Source organism: Callorhinus ursinus, unplaced genomic scaffold (genome assembly GCF_003265705.2).
Source record: "Callorhinus ursinus isolate GAN/ISIS: 27379988/994484 unplaced genomic scaffold, GSC_fseal_2.0 scaffold4, whole genome shotgun sequence".
Classification (NCBI taxonomy): domain Eukaryota; kingdom Metazoa; phylum Chordata; class Mammalia; order Carnivora; family Otariidae; genus Callorhinus; species Callorhinus ursinus.
In genome coordinates, this window is record NW_027397066.1 from 143,941,918 (window position 1) to 143,957,379 (window position 15,462).

The following is a 15,462-nucleotide window of genomic DNA, read 5'->3' on the forward strand; positions in this document are numbered from 1 at the left end:
TTTATCATCATCTTTATGTAATTAATAACCACTTTTCATGCATAAAATCTGTGCTACATGATAGGGAACACAAAACATACAGTACAACTCTCACAAGAGAAGACAGAGGATTATCTCATGGGAGATGGCTACTGATTAATAACCAACACAAATATAACACAGATACTGGAATTATCTAACAAAGATTTTAAAAGTTATTATAAAAATTTTCCAGGAAACAATCATGAATGTTCTTTATAGCAATGAAAAACAGAAAGTCTGAGAAAAGAAATAGAAGACATTAAAGAAAATTTTAAGAAATTCAAATTTCAATACCCCTAAAAAATATTTTACTGGAAACACAGCCATGCTAATACATTTGCATATTGTCTATTGCTACTTTTACACTATAGTGACAGAGTAGAAAAGTTCCAACAGAGTCCTTATAGCCTGCAAAGCCTAAAATAATTACTATCTGGCATTCACAGAAAACATGTGCTAACCCTTGTTTCAAAGACTGCTCTCTGCACTCAGAGTAAGTTCATACAGTTTGAGAGAGCCAATGTATAGTACCCTTCATGATCTGACCCTGCTTACCCCTTTGAAGGCTTCTTACTTGCCATTCTTTGTCTTAACTTTTGAATTTTAGCAATCCATGCTGAATTATACCAAGTTCCCTGAATTTTACATGCTCTCTCACCTGGGTCCTGGTTATTCTATGCTTAAAACACTTGGCTTGGCTTTTGGTTTAGTTAACTACTTATCCCTTGGCTCATCCCTTTTTCCACAAATTATTTCCTTGGCTTCCCCAAGACTGATTTATGTCCTAATACATATTCTTACAGTAGCCTATGATAATTTCTAGTATATTTCTTATCAACTACAATTGTCTCTATACTTGTCTCCCTTTCCACCAGGCCCTAAGCTCCTTAAGGGAAGGGACTATGTCTTAATCATTATTGTAACTTCATTGCTGAGGAATGTGTGGCATTTAATGGGACTCAGAAAGAACTGCTGAATAAGTAAACACAATAAAAGACACCATAGGTTAGAGTCTTTGAGCTTTTCTCCAATGCAAGAAAGAATTCTATGAAAATAGTCCATTAAAAAAATTACTTAAAACTGGGGTGCCTGGGTGGTTTAGTCGTTAAGCATCTGCCTTTGGCTCAGGTCATGATCCCAGGGTCTTGGGATCGAGCCCCGCATCGGGCTCCCTGCTCAGTGGGGAGCCTGCTTCTCCCTTTCCCACTCCCCCTGCTTCTGTTCCCTCTCTCACTGTCTCTGTCTCTCTGTCAAATAAATAAATAAAATCTTTAAAAAAAAATTACTTGAAACTATATTTAGTTGGTTGACAATCAAACTTGCCCTTTCAGAATGTAAGCTCCACAAGAGCACATGTTTTTATTTATTATTGTATCTCTCTCTGGTGCCTTGGACAATGCAAGAAAACAGCTGCTCAATAATTATTGCTGAATAAATAAATCATTAAGCGAGATCTTTTCCATACCCTTGGCTACATACCTAAGAGAACTTACTGAGATTCTGTCAAAGTTCACTATTTTGGTTCTCATCAGGAATTATTCCTGGTAATAGATTAAAGTAATACAACTGGTAGAAAGAGTTAAAGTAATACAATTTAAATATATATTATTAGTTCCCTCTCCAATACCACACACTATCATAATAAAAATCCTTTCTATTCTTAAGGTTGAATAGTTTTCTCCGTTTTTCACATACAAAGAAATTTTTCCAGCCTTTCTCAACCCCTCTAAGTGTTCTTTCTTTCCAAGTATCCAGTCTACAAGTTTACATGTGTGCTAGACCATCACAGAATATTAACATTTGATACATACTTCCAGTTGCAGAGAAGGATGTGTCCAATGTTAACTCATCCAAAGGAATCACAAGTTGACCTCCAGCCTCCCATTTTTTGCGATCAGATGAACCCGATTTTTCTTTTTCATGTTCTTTGGCATCTTCATTAACAACTATCTCACATGTATCAGAGTGACATTGCTTTCCTTTTTCATCTTCTTGAGCTTTAAGATTTTGATTTAATCTACGTAGTATTTCTCTCTTACTCTGAAACAGTTAAAGTGTTATATTTTAATATCTATACAATTAGTAAAATGATTGACAGAGTTTGAAAATTGTACTTACTGAAATAGCAGTGTTAGTCTTCTGCATGTCTTCTGAGGTTTCCTGGGTATCAGTTAAACTCCTGTCCTATAAATACAGAGAGTTATAAAGTAAGAAATGTTATTTTAAATGTCTACCTTAAAAACTTACGTATTTTTGTTACATTTTGTTTTTCGTTAAATTGCTCCTTGTGAATTTTTTTATCCCTGTAAAATGTTAACATAGCTTCCTTCATTATCGGAAATGAGAAATAGTTACATATAATCAAGTAATAGACTTAATACAAGGGCCAATTCTCAACTGTTTATCTTATTTTTAGATTACTAATCACATATTTAACTATATCCTCTTCCTTTTTGGCATCTGATTTTTGGTAATTTTAGGTCAATGGTACAAATAGAAAGAAAATTAACTCATATACTTCACTCCTCCCCATTTTTTTTAGAGGGCGTGTGCATGCACTTGAGGGAGGGGAAGGAAGAGAGGGAGAGACAGAGAATCTTAAGCAGGCTCCACACACAGCGCAGAGCCCAACATGGGGCTCAATCTCACCACCCTGAGATCATGACCTGAGCTGAAATCAAGAGTCAGACACCTAACCAACTGATTACTCATATACTCTCTTAATTAAAGCTAGGGAGTTTTGGTGGATAAAGTAATTTAGGCTAGGCTGTGTTATTTTTAAGCTGTCTTTATGTTTCATGTATATATATTCCTATTAAGCCATACTACCAAACATAATTGAGAATTGGCTTCTCTCCATAAGCAAAGAGAATAATAAAAATAAGTTCTGAGTCCTTTGTACCAACAATAATATAAAGTCTGTCTTGATTAGTACAATCATAGTACTCTAGACCAATGAGAATTTTTAAACACATGAAAAGAAGAAATTAGTTTTGAAAGCTATGAAAGCAAAAGTATCTGAAAGATGCAAAGTAAGAAAGAGCATTGTTCAAAGTTTTAAGTAAGGAGTATTTACAAAGACAACACATAAAGAAAAACCATTTCATTATACAGATTACCTCAAATTTTGTAATATTTGAGGAAAATACAAAAGAGTATAGTGGTCAGTTTTAAAGTAATACATGTAAATGAGACAAAGAGCATTTTACCCAATAAAGTAGTCAGGAATTAGCAGTCGCTACAACCAGAGAGATGAACAGCTAGTTGAGATGTGAGACTGGGTACCAGGAAGGAAACCACACAGTGGTATCTAAAGTTGAAGTGAACAATGCAGCACACGCAAAATCGTTATCAGAAAGAAAAAAGAGACTAAACCTACTTGAAGAACAATAGTTTTGTATATGAAGTTCTTGAGAGTGACCAAGAAATTTGTATTTTCCTACTCAGTCTTATTTTCAAGATAAACACAAAGGCTATAAAAAAGAAAATTGGTGTATCAGTAACATCAGTGTTGTCTGCAAAAACTTAATGAAACTCAGCAATTAAAAGGCAGAGACATTAATTAAAAAGATAAGAGAAAATCAAGGTAATGTGTTATGTAATTCAATAGACTTTCTCCTTCCTGTGTGTTAAATTCTAGGCTAAAATTCCTTATCAAGAGCCCATTTCCTTTAATCCCAGAACAGAGTTTTCACATTTTAGATGAACACCTGACACATAATTCTAAGTTTAAACTTTTTACTTGCCCACAATTCTTTGTTTCAGTATTCATATAGCATGACAGAGATTCATAAGTAGAAGGTAAAAGAAATAATTGATGGATTAAGTGTAATTATATTAAGTCTTCCAACATCTATTATGCCAAAAATTTAAAAATAAATGTAAACATGTCTTGGACACTATTCCTGAAGTTAATTAAGTACCAAAGAGACATTATTTAAATAAAAAATGAAACTTTGTTAAAAAAAAATGAACCTTTAATTGTGAGAACTGAGGTATAAAAATGTTTGTTGCATTATTTTTTGAACATTTCTACATATAATTTATTTGTTCAATATTCTTTTAAAGTAAAAATGAGAGACAATCAATTAAATCTAATTTTATGTATTAGATAGTCCTGGATATAAACCTATGAGCAGTGAGGTTCCAATATGCACAGTAAGCCATACACAAAAATCTTAAGAAGTTATTTTATTTTCCCTAGAAAAATTTAATACATTAGGAATTAATGTAAGTTCATTAAATTTAATCCTTCTAATAAACTTTCACTTTGAGGAGTTCTAAATTTTAGGAAACTTACCATTCCCACTTCTTTCAAAGCTGAAGTCACAGAAATAACAGATCTCATCTGTTGCTTTGATGGAGAGCCACCTGCTTCATGTTGTCCCAAAGGTGGAGACATATCAGAATTCTTTACTCCTTTAGCCACCAACTATAATAAAGAATTTAAATTCATTTGCAAACTTATAGTTGTATGAAGAGATAAAAATAAAAATATAAGATCACTGTTTATCCACTCTATCTGAAAGTACAGTTTTTTTCATTTCTCAATTTTTATTGTGCAAGCCAATGTGCTAGGTCTGAGGAAAGATCAGAAGAGAGAGCAACATCTCTGGCCTCAGATGTAAACATAATAATGTCTCATGCAGTACTAAATAACTCCTTTCCATTGCATTAACAAATAATCTTTAAAAAAATCCTGACTTGTAAAAGATTAAGACATTAGTCCCTTCACTTTAATTTTAATTCATTACAACATTTGATGGGAAAAAATATTTTACTTATTAATCTTATACTTAAAAAAGAAATGCTTGTGCAAATTCTAAAAGTTTGGTATAATCTTCTTAATGTTTAAACATCAATCATCCAACATAAGAACCCCCATTATAAGAATGTCAACATAATGGGGGCGCCTGGGTCGCTCAGTTGGTTAAGCGACTGCCTTTGGCTCAGGTCATGATCCTGGAGTCCCGAGATCGAGTCCCGCATCGGGCTCCTTGCTCAGCGGGGAGTCTGCTTCTCCCTCTGATCCTCCCCCCTCTCATGTGTTCTCTCTCTCTCATTCTCTCTCTCTTTCAAATAAATAAATCTTTAAAAAAATAAAACAATAAAAATAAAAAAATATAAAAAAAGAATGTCAACATAATGGAAGAATGGAAGAAATGAAAGGTACAGGTAACAAGATTTTAACTTCACTAAAAATATCAATTATTATAATCATATTTGTTCACTTTTTAAAATTTTATTTTATTATGTTAATCACCATACATTACATCATTAGTTTTTGATGCAGTGTTCCATGATTCATTGTTTGTGCATAACACCCAGTGCTCCATGCAGAACGTGCCCTCCTTAATACCCATCACCAGGCTAACCCATCCCCCCACCCCCCTCCCCTCTAGAACCCTCAGTTTGTTTCTCAGAGTCCATAGTCTCCCATGGTTCATCTCTCCCTCCGATTCCCCCCCTTCATTCTTCCCTTCCTTCTCCTAATGTCCTCCATGCTATTCCTTATGTGCCACAAATAAGTGAAACCATATGATAATTGACTTAAGATCAGGAACACAACAAGGGTGCCCACTATCACCACTGCTATTCAACATAGTACTAGAAATCCTAGCAACAGCAATCTGACAACAAAAAGAAATAAAAGGTATTCAAATTGGCAAAGAAGTTAAACTCTCTCTCTCTGCAGATGACATGATACTTTATGTGGAAAATCCAAAAGACTCCACCCCCAAATTCCTAGAACTCATACAGCAATTCAGTAATGTGGCAGGATACAAAATCAATGCACAGAAATCAGTTGCTTTCTTATACACTAACAATGCAACTGTAGAAAGAGAAATTAGAGAATCGATTCCATTTACAATAGCACCAAAAACGATAAGATACCTTGGAATAAACCTAACCAAAGAGGTAAAGGATCTGTACTCTAGAACTATAGAACACTCAAAGAAATTGAAGAAGACACAAAAACATGGAAAAACATTCCATGCTCATGGATCGGAAGATTAAACATTATGAAAATGTCTATGCTGCCCAGAGCAATCCTGATCAAAATTCCAATGACATTTTTCAAAGTGCTGGAATAAACAATCCTAAAATTTGTATGGAATCAGAAAAGACCCCAAATCACCAAGGAAATGTTGAAAAAGAAAAACAGAGCTGGGGGCATCACGCTGCCTGATATTTGCTCATTTTTATCTTACCATTTAGACTCTAAACAATATGAAATAATATACTAAACCATTAATAAATATAAGGAAATGACATTTACAGGTATGCTCATAGTAACATGGCAGCAGTCTGCTCACTACTTCTCTCTCTCCTTCAAACCAGTAAACAAAAATTTCTGGTGAGTATACATTTCAAATACAACACTTACTGAACATCTTGTAAATATGTTAGCAATACAACTATAATATCTAATCCTAGTCTTCTGGACTCTCATGGAAGACAGTTGGGACTCTCTCCATGGGTCTCTCATGGATATTTTAATATCCATGTTGTTCAAAAGAAGATGGCAGTAACGAACACAATACTGGAAAACAAAGTTCAAGGTATGATTCTACCCAACTTCTTCAAGTCTTACTATAAAGCTATAGTAATCAAGACAGTGTGGCACTGGTGAAAGAATAGACAAATAGATCAAAGGAACAGAATATAGCTCAGAAATAGACCCACACAAATATAGTCAAATGATCTTTATCAAAGGAGCAAAGGCAACTCAATGGAGAAAGAATAGTCTTTACAACAAATGGTGCTGGAACATCTGGACATCCCAGGCCAAAAAACAAAACAAAACAAAACAAAACAAAAAACAACAACAGGGGGGATCTAAACAGAGACTTTATACCCTTCACAAAAATTAACTCAAAATTCATTATAGACCTAAATGTAAAATGCAAAACTATAAAAGTCCCAGAAGGTACCATAGGAGAAAACTCAGATGATTTTGCATTTAGCAAGACTTTTTGGATACAACACCAAAGGTACAATCATGAAAGACAGAATTAATAAGCTGGACTTCACTAAAATTCAAAACTTTTGTCAAGAGAATAAGACAAGCCACAGACGTGGAGAAAATATTTGCAAAAGACATAAAGATTTAAGGTACAGTTAACCAAAATATACAAAGAGCTCTTAAAACTTAACAATAAAAAAACAAACAACCCAACCAAAAGAATGTACTAAAGATCTGAACAGACACCTCACCAAAGACATATATGAACAGCAAATAGGCAATATGATGCTCCACATCATATGTCATTTGGGAACTGCAAATTAAAATAATGTAATACTACTACATATATACTACAATGACTAAAATCCAAACCATTGAAGCACCAAATGCTGCTGAGGATGTGGAGCAACCAGATTTCTCATTTCTGATGGTAATTCAAATGGTACAATGTTTTGGAAGACAATTTGGCAGTTTCTTACAAAACTAAACATACTTTTACCATGTGACCCAACAATCACACTCCTTGGTATTTACCCAAAGGAGTTGAAAACTTATGTTCACATAAAAACCTGTACACAGATGTTTATAGCAGTTTTATTCATAATTACCAAAACTTGGAAGCAACCAAGATGTCCTTCAGTAACTAAATAGATGAAGAAAAAAAACTGGTACATATATGGAATATTATTCAAGGCTAAAAAGAAATGAGCTATCAACCCATGCAATGTCATAGAGGAACCTTAAATACATATTACTAAACAAAAGAAATCAATCTGAAAAGGCTATATACTGTATGTTTCAACCACATGACATTGTGGAATAGGCAAAACTATGGAGACAATAAAAAGATCAGTGGGGGCAGCTGGGTAGCTCAGTTGGTTAAGCAGCTAACTTTAGCTTAGGTCATGATCTCAGAGTCCTGGGATCGAGCCCCCATGTCGGGCTCCACGCTCAGCAAGGAGTCTGTTTCTCCCTCTCCTTCTGCCCCTATCCCTGCTTGTGCATGCATTCTCGCTCTTTCTCTCTTTTAAATAAATAAATAAAATCTTAAAGAAAAGAACAATAAAAAGATCAGTGGTTGCCAGAGGTTGGCAGAGGAGTGGTAGGAAGAATGAATAGGCAGAGCACAGAGAATTTTTAAGACATTGAAAATACTCTGTATGATATTATAATGATGATACATGTCATTATACATTTGTCCAAACCTACAGAATGTACAGCACCAAGACTGAACTACAATATAAACTATAGACTTTGAACGATGATATGTAAATATACGTTCATTAACTGTAACAATGTACAACTCTGGTGAAGGATGCTGATTAATGGGAGAGGCTATATATGTGTGGGGCCAGGGTATGTATAAGAAATCTCTGTATCTTCCTCTCTCAATTTTGCTGTGAAGCTAAAAGTACTCTAAAAAAAAATTGTCTTTATATTAAAAAAAGATAGAAACATTGTTCTAATCCATAGTTCAGCACCACTGAAAAAATATACTGATATTTAAGATGTTATTATAAATAACTTAAAAAATCTAAAGCTAATACAACTGAGTATTATCTCCTTGAAAGATTACAAAGAAATATTTTGAAACTTTAAGATGGTCTTATTTCTTATAGAATATTCAAAAAAGGTACCATAAATTCTGAGAAAATAAAAACAAGTTCCAACTGGTTCTGAAAAAATAGCAGCATTCTTAGAAAAGTATGTTATTTCTCTAGATGATTATTTTGAAGAAAACTAATTTGGATGTACAAATTCTATCATTTTATTTAAATCAATAAATATTTCTCTAACCACATATATTTATCCACTGTATAATCAAGAGAATGTTTAAATTCACTTAAAGAAATGATTTCTAGGGGCTCTTGGGTGGCTCTGTCGTTAAGCATCTGCCTTCGGCTCAGGTCATGATCCCAGGGTCCTGGGATCAAGCCCCACATCGGGCTTTCTGCTCTGAGGGTAGCCTGCTTCTCCCTCTCCCACTCCCCCTGCTTGTGTTCCCTCTCTTGCTGTGTCTCTCTCTGTCAAATAAATAAATAAAAATCTTAAAAAAATTGAAATCATTTTTCTATTGATTTGATTATTTTTTTTTTTTTTTTTTTTTTTTTTAGAGAGAGAGAGAGACAGCTTGCATGTGTACGAGCAGAAAGGGAGGGGCAGAGGGAGAGAGAGAGAATCTTAAGTAAGCTCCATGCCCAGTGTGGAACCTAACACAGGGCTCCATCTTACAACTGTGACATCATGACCTGAGCTGAAATTAATCAGTTGCTTAACCAACTGAGCCACCCAGGCACACTGATTTCTGCTATTTTAATAAATTAATCTGATGTGATTTCTGTGAGAAAACAAGTATACAATATTTGATAAAAATTAATCAACATATTCAAAGATGTTTTAAGTGCTGAGCACAGTGCTAAATAATGGATATCCAAATTGAATGATACATGGTAATTATGTGAGGTGATAGATGTATTAACTAGACTTATTGTGGTAATCATTTCACAATGCATACATATATCAATCATCATATTGTATATGTTATTTGACAATTATATCTCACTAAAGTTGAGGGAAAAAAACCTAATATATTGTAGACCAGAACTAACTGCAATAATTTTCAAACAAACAAAAGACAAAAACAAAACAAAATGGATCATACAATGCTTTCTCTCAAAGGATTACAAACTATAAGAGAAAGGGAAACAAATCAATCAGTATGTTACAGAGAAGTAAAAGTAGATAGATGTGTGCTAAATGGTCTGGGGAAAAACAAACAAAATAAAATGAGAGAAAGAACTGTGTAAAGCCAGGAGGGGAGAGGATGAGCGTGGCCTTTGTAGGGCAGCCAATTTGAACAGCCATTCATTGTTTAAGGAGGTCATAAAATACAGTTCAAATAGGACAGTTCTACACTTAAATCACCAAGCTCTCATTTACTAGTCCTGTGATTTTTCATTGTTTCTTATCCTCTCTGAACTTCAAACTTTTTCTCTTTAAATTGGGAATACTGTACTCATTGTCTCCTTACTGTAGGGATTCAAACTTATGTAAAGTGACAGCTGTGTTCCTAATAAACAGTAGTAATTACAGTTCAGCAAACGTTTATTTAGTTTCTATTAAATAAGGTTATTTGGCTTAAATACTAGAAGTCTGATATTAGACCCTGACGAAATGAAGAACCAGTTTCTAATCTCTAGGATGCAGAATAAAAACAAAAACCTCCCATCTGTGCATAATCAGAATTTAAAGTTTTTGCATTGCACAAGGTTTTATGACACAAAAGTCAATAGGAAGCAGAAACCTGAAAGACAAATACTTGGTATTAAAAATTCAAAAAAACCTAAGATTTTTTAAAGAATGATCAAAAGAGTAATTTAATTGTATAAATAAACAGGAGAGATAATATGAATTTAACCAATTTTGCTAAAGAATAACACCAACTGCCTTTCTCGGCCTGTGACGTAAATAATTTTTATTTATGCTTATGAAGATGATCTCAAAGTCATTTCCAAAATTACTGGGCAGATGCTTCTAATAGGAACTGTAAGGAAACTCTTAACAAAAGAAAAAAGTCACCTATACTGAATGCTTCAATTTATTACATTTCTTTTATACTTCTTTGTAATGCTTATACACAAGAACACATAATTCATACACAATTTAAACTGCTGGCATAACTCTCTGAAAGTGCAGATATACAGCCTAAGAAAAATTTAACAACCTCTAGGGAATACTTAGCATATTTATCTTTATTAAAGAATGGCAAAAGTCACATAAGAGAATTGAAAATCCTTTATCTTGACCTTATATTATTAAATTATAAAGTATATGAAATAGAGATGTTTCTATATTAATCTCAACCTTAAGAGAAACCTAAAGTAAGAGACAAAAATCTGTTTACTGATAAAGTCCTATGAGTTAGACCAAAGATAATCAAATTCAGTACAGTAGGGATTATGCTAAAACATGGAAAATCTCTACTAAATTCTCTTCATACTATTCATCTTTGAATCTATAGAAACACATCTTTTCTTTTAATCAAGAGAAGACATTTTTAATGAAGAAAATGTCACTTATTACTATTAAGAATTTGCTTTGTACTATATCAAAATCTGGCTGCCATATATATGGTTAATGACTGGTATATAGTCTATTATCTAAGATAATCTGATTCAATGTGTAAGACAAAGTTAATGGCACTTTGATAATAATGACCTTCAGCAGACTTCAGTAAATGCTTATATTCCATAATCAAACATATACTAGTCTCTCCCATGGGTCAACTAAACTAAACAGATCATAAGAATCTGAAATAATAAACACAGAGAAAGTCAGACACAATGAAATCTAAACCAACGAACAAACAGACTGCCCTACTCAGTCTTCCAATTACTTAATAACAAAACTATGTCAGTTAACAAAAATATAAAGGTAATTCAGAGTAACTACTGAGGTGTTGGAACATCATGATAAGCCCAGGTAACACACGCCACGAACTGATTAGTACAATAGAAGCTGGGCCTTCTACATAAACATCATGAATATATTATTCATAACCTGAATGTCAAGGTTATTCAGTGTTAACCAGATCTTGAGATAGAAAATAACTTATTTTTAAACTGCCAAAAGAGAAAACACTAGACTGAGTTAATTCAGAAAGTTTATCCAATATGACAAAAGACACAAAAATGAAACTAAGAAAACAAAGTTTCACAGAAGATAAAAACATTAAAGCCTCAAAAAAAAAAGTTTTATTAAAATTGATCACCTAGTTACATCATTCTAAGCACAGTTTTTCAAAATCCAAAGTTGAAAAAAAATTGTAACAGAAATAAAACACTGACCTGAAAGTTTCATTAGTCAAGTTAAAAAAATAAACTGCTTTAGGAGCTATTTTTCCCAGCCATTTTCTCACTAAGTTCATAAATTCAAGACTTTTCTACATGGCTTATAACACCACAAAAAGCTTTTAATTATCACTGTAAAATTGCCTTTTTTTAATCTGTCAATTGTATCTGTTTAAATTGGCTGAAAAATTAATCAGCAGTGCCACCAAATGACAAAAGGCAAAATTTCACCAAATAGTGAAGCCAGGTTTATAAACACATGAAACTATTGGTTTACCTATTTTTGAAGCATAAATACAAACACTATTTCAACTCTATATGCTGAATGATTTAAAGATTTTATTTGTGTTAGGAAAATATTAAATGGCCTGATTCCATATTTTGAATATGGAGTAATTTCACACATAATTTTATATAACTTAAATATACAACACAGTTAAATTTTATTAAATTCACATTTAACCTCTCAAAACCTTATCTCTGAAGAACGAAAAATATAAAAGTATTTTTTCTGAATAATTTTTATGAACTGGTACTGCTATAATGTATTTGTAAGAATGTCTACAAATAAGAACACTCCAGGATGGCCAGAAGGGGGAAGTAGTTCTCCACCCTGAAGGAAGCCCTATAGAACTTAATGGCAGGGCCAAAGAACAGGACAAAGATAGAAACAAAAATGAAATAGACAAGAAAAGAGATAAACACAGTGAAAAAGGAATTCCTCATACTCAAAAATAGCCTCTCAGCAAATCAATAATTTCCCTAATTCTGTTTTTCATTTAATTTTAATTATTAAATGCATTGCTACTCTTAAAAAGCTATCTTCCTTACGTTTCACTCAGAATATGAGTATATATGCCAACTGAGAAAGGCAATACTATATTATTTGGGGGAATAACACCACACATGAAAATTTTTCTTCATATTAAAATCCCATGTTGTACCATAATTTTTACACTGCAGTATGTCAAAGAGAAAATTTTATAAAATGGGTCCTACATGCCAAAGAATCAGAATAATTAAGGCAGTGATTTTTACCATTTGTTAGTCAAAGATACTTTTGATAAAACAGTGAAAGATATGTGGTCCTTAAAGGGCTGGTATCCAAGATCTATAAAGAACTTATCAAACTCAACATCCAAAAAAACCCAAATAATCCAGTCAAGAAATGGGCAGAAGACATAAACAGACACTTCTCCAAAGGAGACATACAAATGCCTAACAGACACATGAAAAAATGTTCAACATCACTCAGGATCAGGGAAATACAAATCAAAACCACAATAAGATACCACCTCACACCAGTGAGAATGGCTAAAATTAACCACTCAGGAAACAACAGATGTTGGCAGGGATGAGGAGAAAGGGGAACCCTCCTACACTGTTGGTGGGAATGCAAGCTCATGCAGCCACTCTGGAAAACAGTATGGAGGTTCCTCGAGACATTAAAAACAGAGCTATCCTATGACCCAGCAATTGCACTACTAGGTATTTAGCCAAAGGATACAAAATATCTGATTCAAAGGGGCACATGCCCCTTTTTTTAAGGTAAGCCTAAAGGGACTTGGGTAACAGAAGAAATCACTGGTTCTGACTATGAAGATGAATTATTTCTACTTCTGACAAATTTGGTTGCTAAAACTTTCTCTTGAGGAAGAGCCGAGAAGTCAGCACTGTAATTGTCTCATACTCTTGCCCTATTCATGCTACTACATCTGAAAAAGGGGGAAAAAAAGAGGGAATTAAGGAACACTGGGTTTAAAACATTTAAAAAATATAGCAATCTAAAGCCAGGTAAATTTTGGTCAATGAGCCAGGAGATAATTTCTAGACACTCTTAGGGAAGATGAAATACATTACCACAGTTACTGTTTCACACTCAAACTTTGTCCATGTTATGTCAGGAAAGAAAAAGGGGGAATAAGATGAGATTTCTCTACTGCTAGACTTTTAAAACTTAAGAGGAAAATGTAACTAACAGAGGATGAACAAATCAGAACAGTTATTACCTAAAATTACTTTGAACAGAAAACAAAAAGGAATTATCAAACAATCCTTAGACCTATTCTAACTTTTGGAGTTGTCTTTTTCACTCATTCTCTTATATCTAAGTGGTTCTTTTTCATTAGGAAGCTGGTAAGAAGAGAATTTCCCTATATGTTACTTCAATTGGTGAATTAAGAAGAAACACACAAGACATTTGATCAAACTCCAAAACATAACTTTGATAAAAACTATAAATCCTAGATATAATTATATTCCTTATTATTTTACCATACATAACAGAAAAATGACTAAAATATTTCCATTAAAAACAGGAACAAAATATCCCTATTATTGTTTAATGTTATCCTAGAAGTTCTGCCAATGTAATAAAAGTAAAACAATAATATAAGGTACAGCTTAAAGAAAGCAAGAGAAATTAAGGTGAGTGCATAAGAATAAAGACTTCAATACTGGGCAGCCCCAGGTTCAAATCCCTGTTCCATACTTACTGGAATTATAACGTCACCTAATTGTTTTATCCTTTCTATCTGCTTTATAAAGTTGTAAAGATTAAGCAAAGCAAAATATGTGCAGTGGTTATAATGTGCCTAGCATACAATAAACAATAAACTGTAAGAATTATTGTTATGATATTATATCATGACTACTTGCCACTGATACAGCTGTACACTAAAAATCCAAAAAATTAACTAAGAATTGGTAGAATAAGCACTGTATAAGCAAAAACCAACGATTTCTCCAAATATCAGCAATATTCTGTCAGGGAAAGAAAAAAACCCTTCTAAAACAGAAAGAGAATTAGGTACTACTAAATAACCTTGACAAGAAATATAACAAGTATGACCTTAAAATGATCAAAATTGTGTAAGAGATATAAAAGAAATAATGAATAAATGTAGATACTTAACACGCTCCTGAATAAATTAATTTGTAGGTTTAAGGTAATATTGATAAAAATTAAAACAGAATTTTTTTCAAGATTTCCTGATTTGAGAGACAGAAAGGGAGAGAGAGTGCGGGGGGGGGAAGGAGAGAGAGAGAGAGAAAGAAGCAGACTCCCCACTGAGTGAGGAGCCCAATGCAAAGCTTGATCTCACAACCCTGAGTCCATGATCTGAGCTGAAATCCAGTCAGATGCCTGACTGAACCACCCAGGCGCCCCCCAACAGGAGACAGAGACAAAAGTTACCCAGGAACGTATCTGGCAAAGAAAAAGAGGGCAAGCAACTAAGGAAAACAATGTAAAAAGAAGAGTAAAAAGGAAATGAAGGAAAAACTCTATCAGAAATTTAAATATATTCTAAATCCACAATTACTAATACAATGAGGTAGTGGCAGAACAGATGGAGTAATGGAACAGAAGAGAGCTTGATGCATGTATATTACAGAGTCATTCTCTAGTTTGTATAAGAATTTAATATATAGGTATTTATATTTTTATATTAATAATTTATATTAATATTGATTCATATTAATTATACAGGTATTTATATTAATATATAAAGGTAGCTTTATAAATCAGTGGCAGAAGGAAAGCACAGACATTAAGTGATGCTGGGACTTTGATTAGTTACTTGGCAATAATAAAAACATTATTTTAAAACTTACTCATTTTAG

General features: G+C 33.2%; 1 protein-coding gene across 11 annotated transcripts in view; it reads right to left on the minus strand.

Moving 5' to 3' along the window:
• The window catches only part of NEK1 (NIMA related kinase 1), a 215,923-nt gene that overhangs the window by 78,857 nt on the left and 121,604 nt on the right, over positions 1–15,462 (minus strand). For all 11 annotated transcript variants that reach the window (XM_073892483.1, XM_073892490.1, XM_073892491.1 and 8 more), the window contains 3 exons: positions 4,322–4,453; positions 2,140–2,205; positions 1,833–2,061 (listed from right to left, as the gene is read on the minus strand). In XM_073892483.1, the coding sequence (XP_073748584.1) occupies positions 1,833–2,061; positions 2,140–2,205; positions 4,322–4,453 (427 nt within the window). The remainder of the gene's footprint in view (positions 1–1,832; positions 2,062–2,139; positions 2,206–4,321; positions 4,454–15,462) is intronic.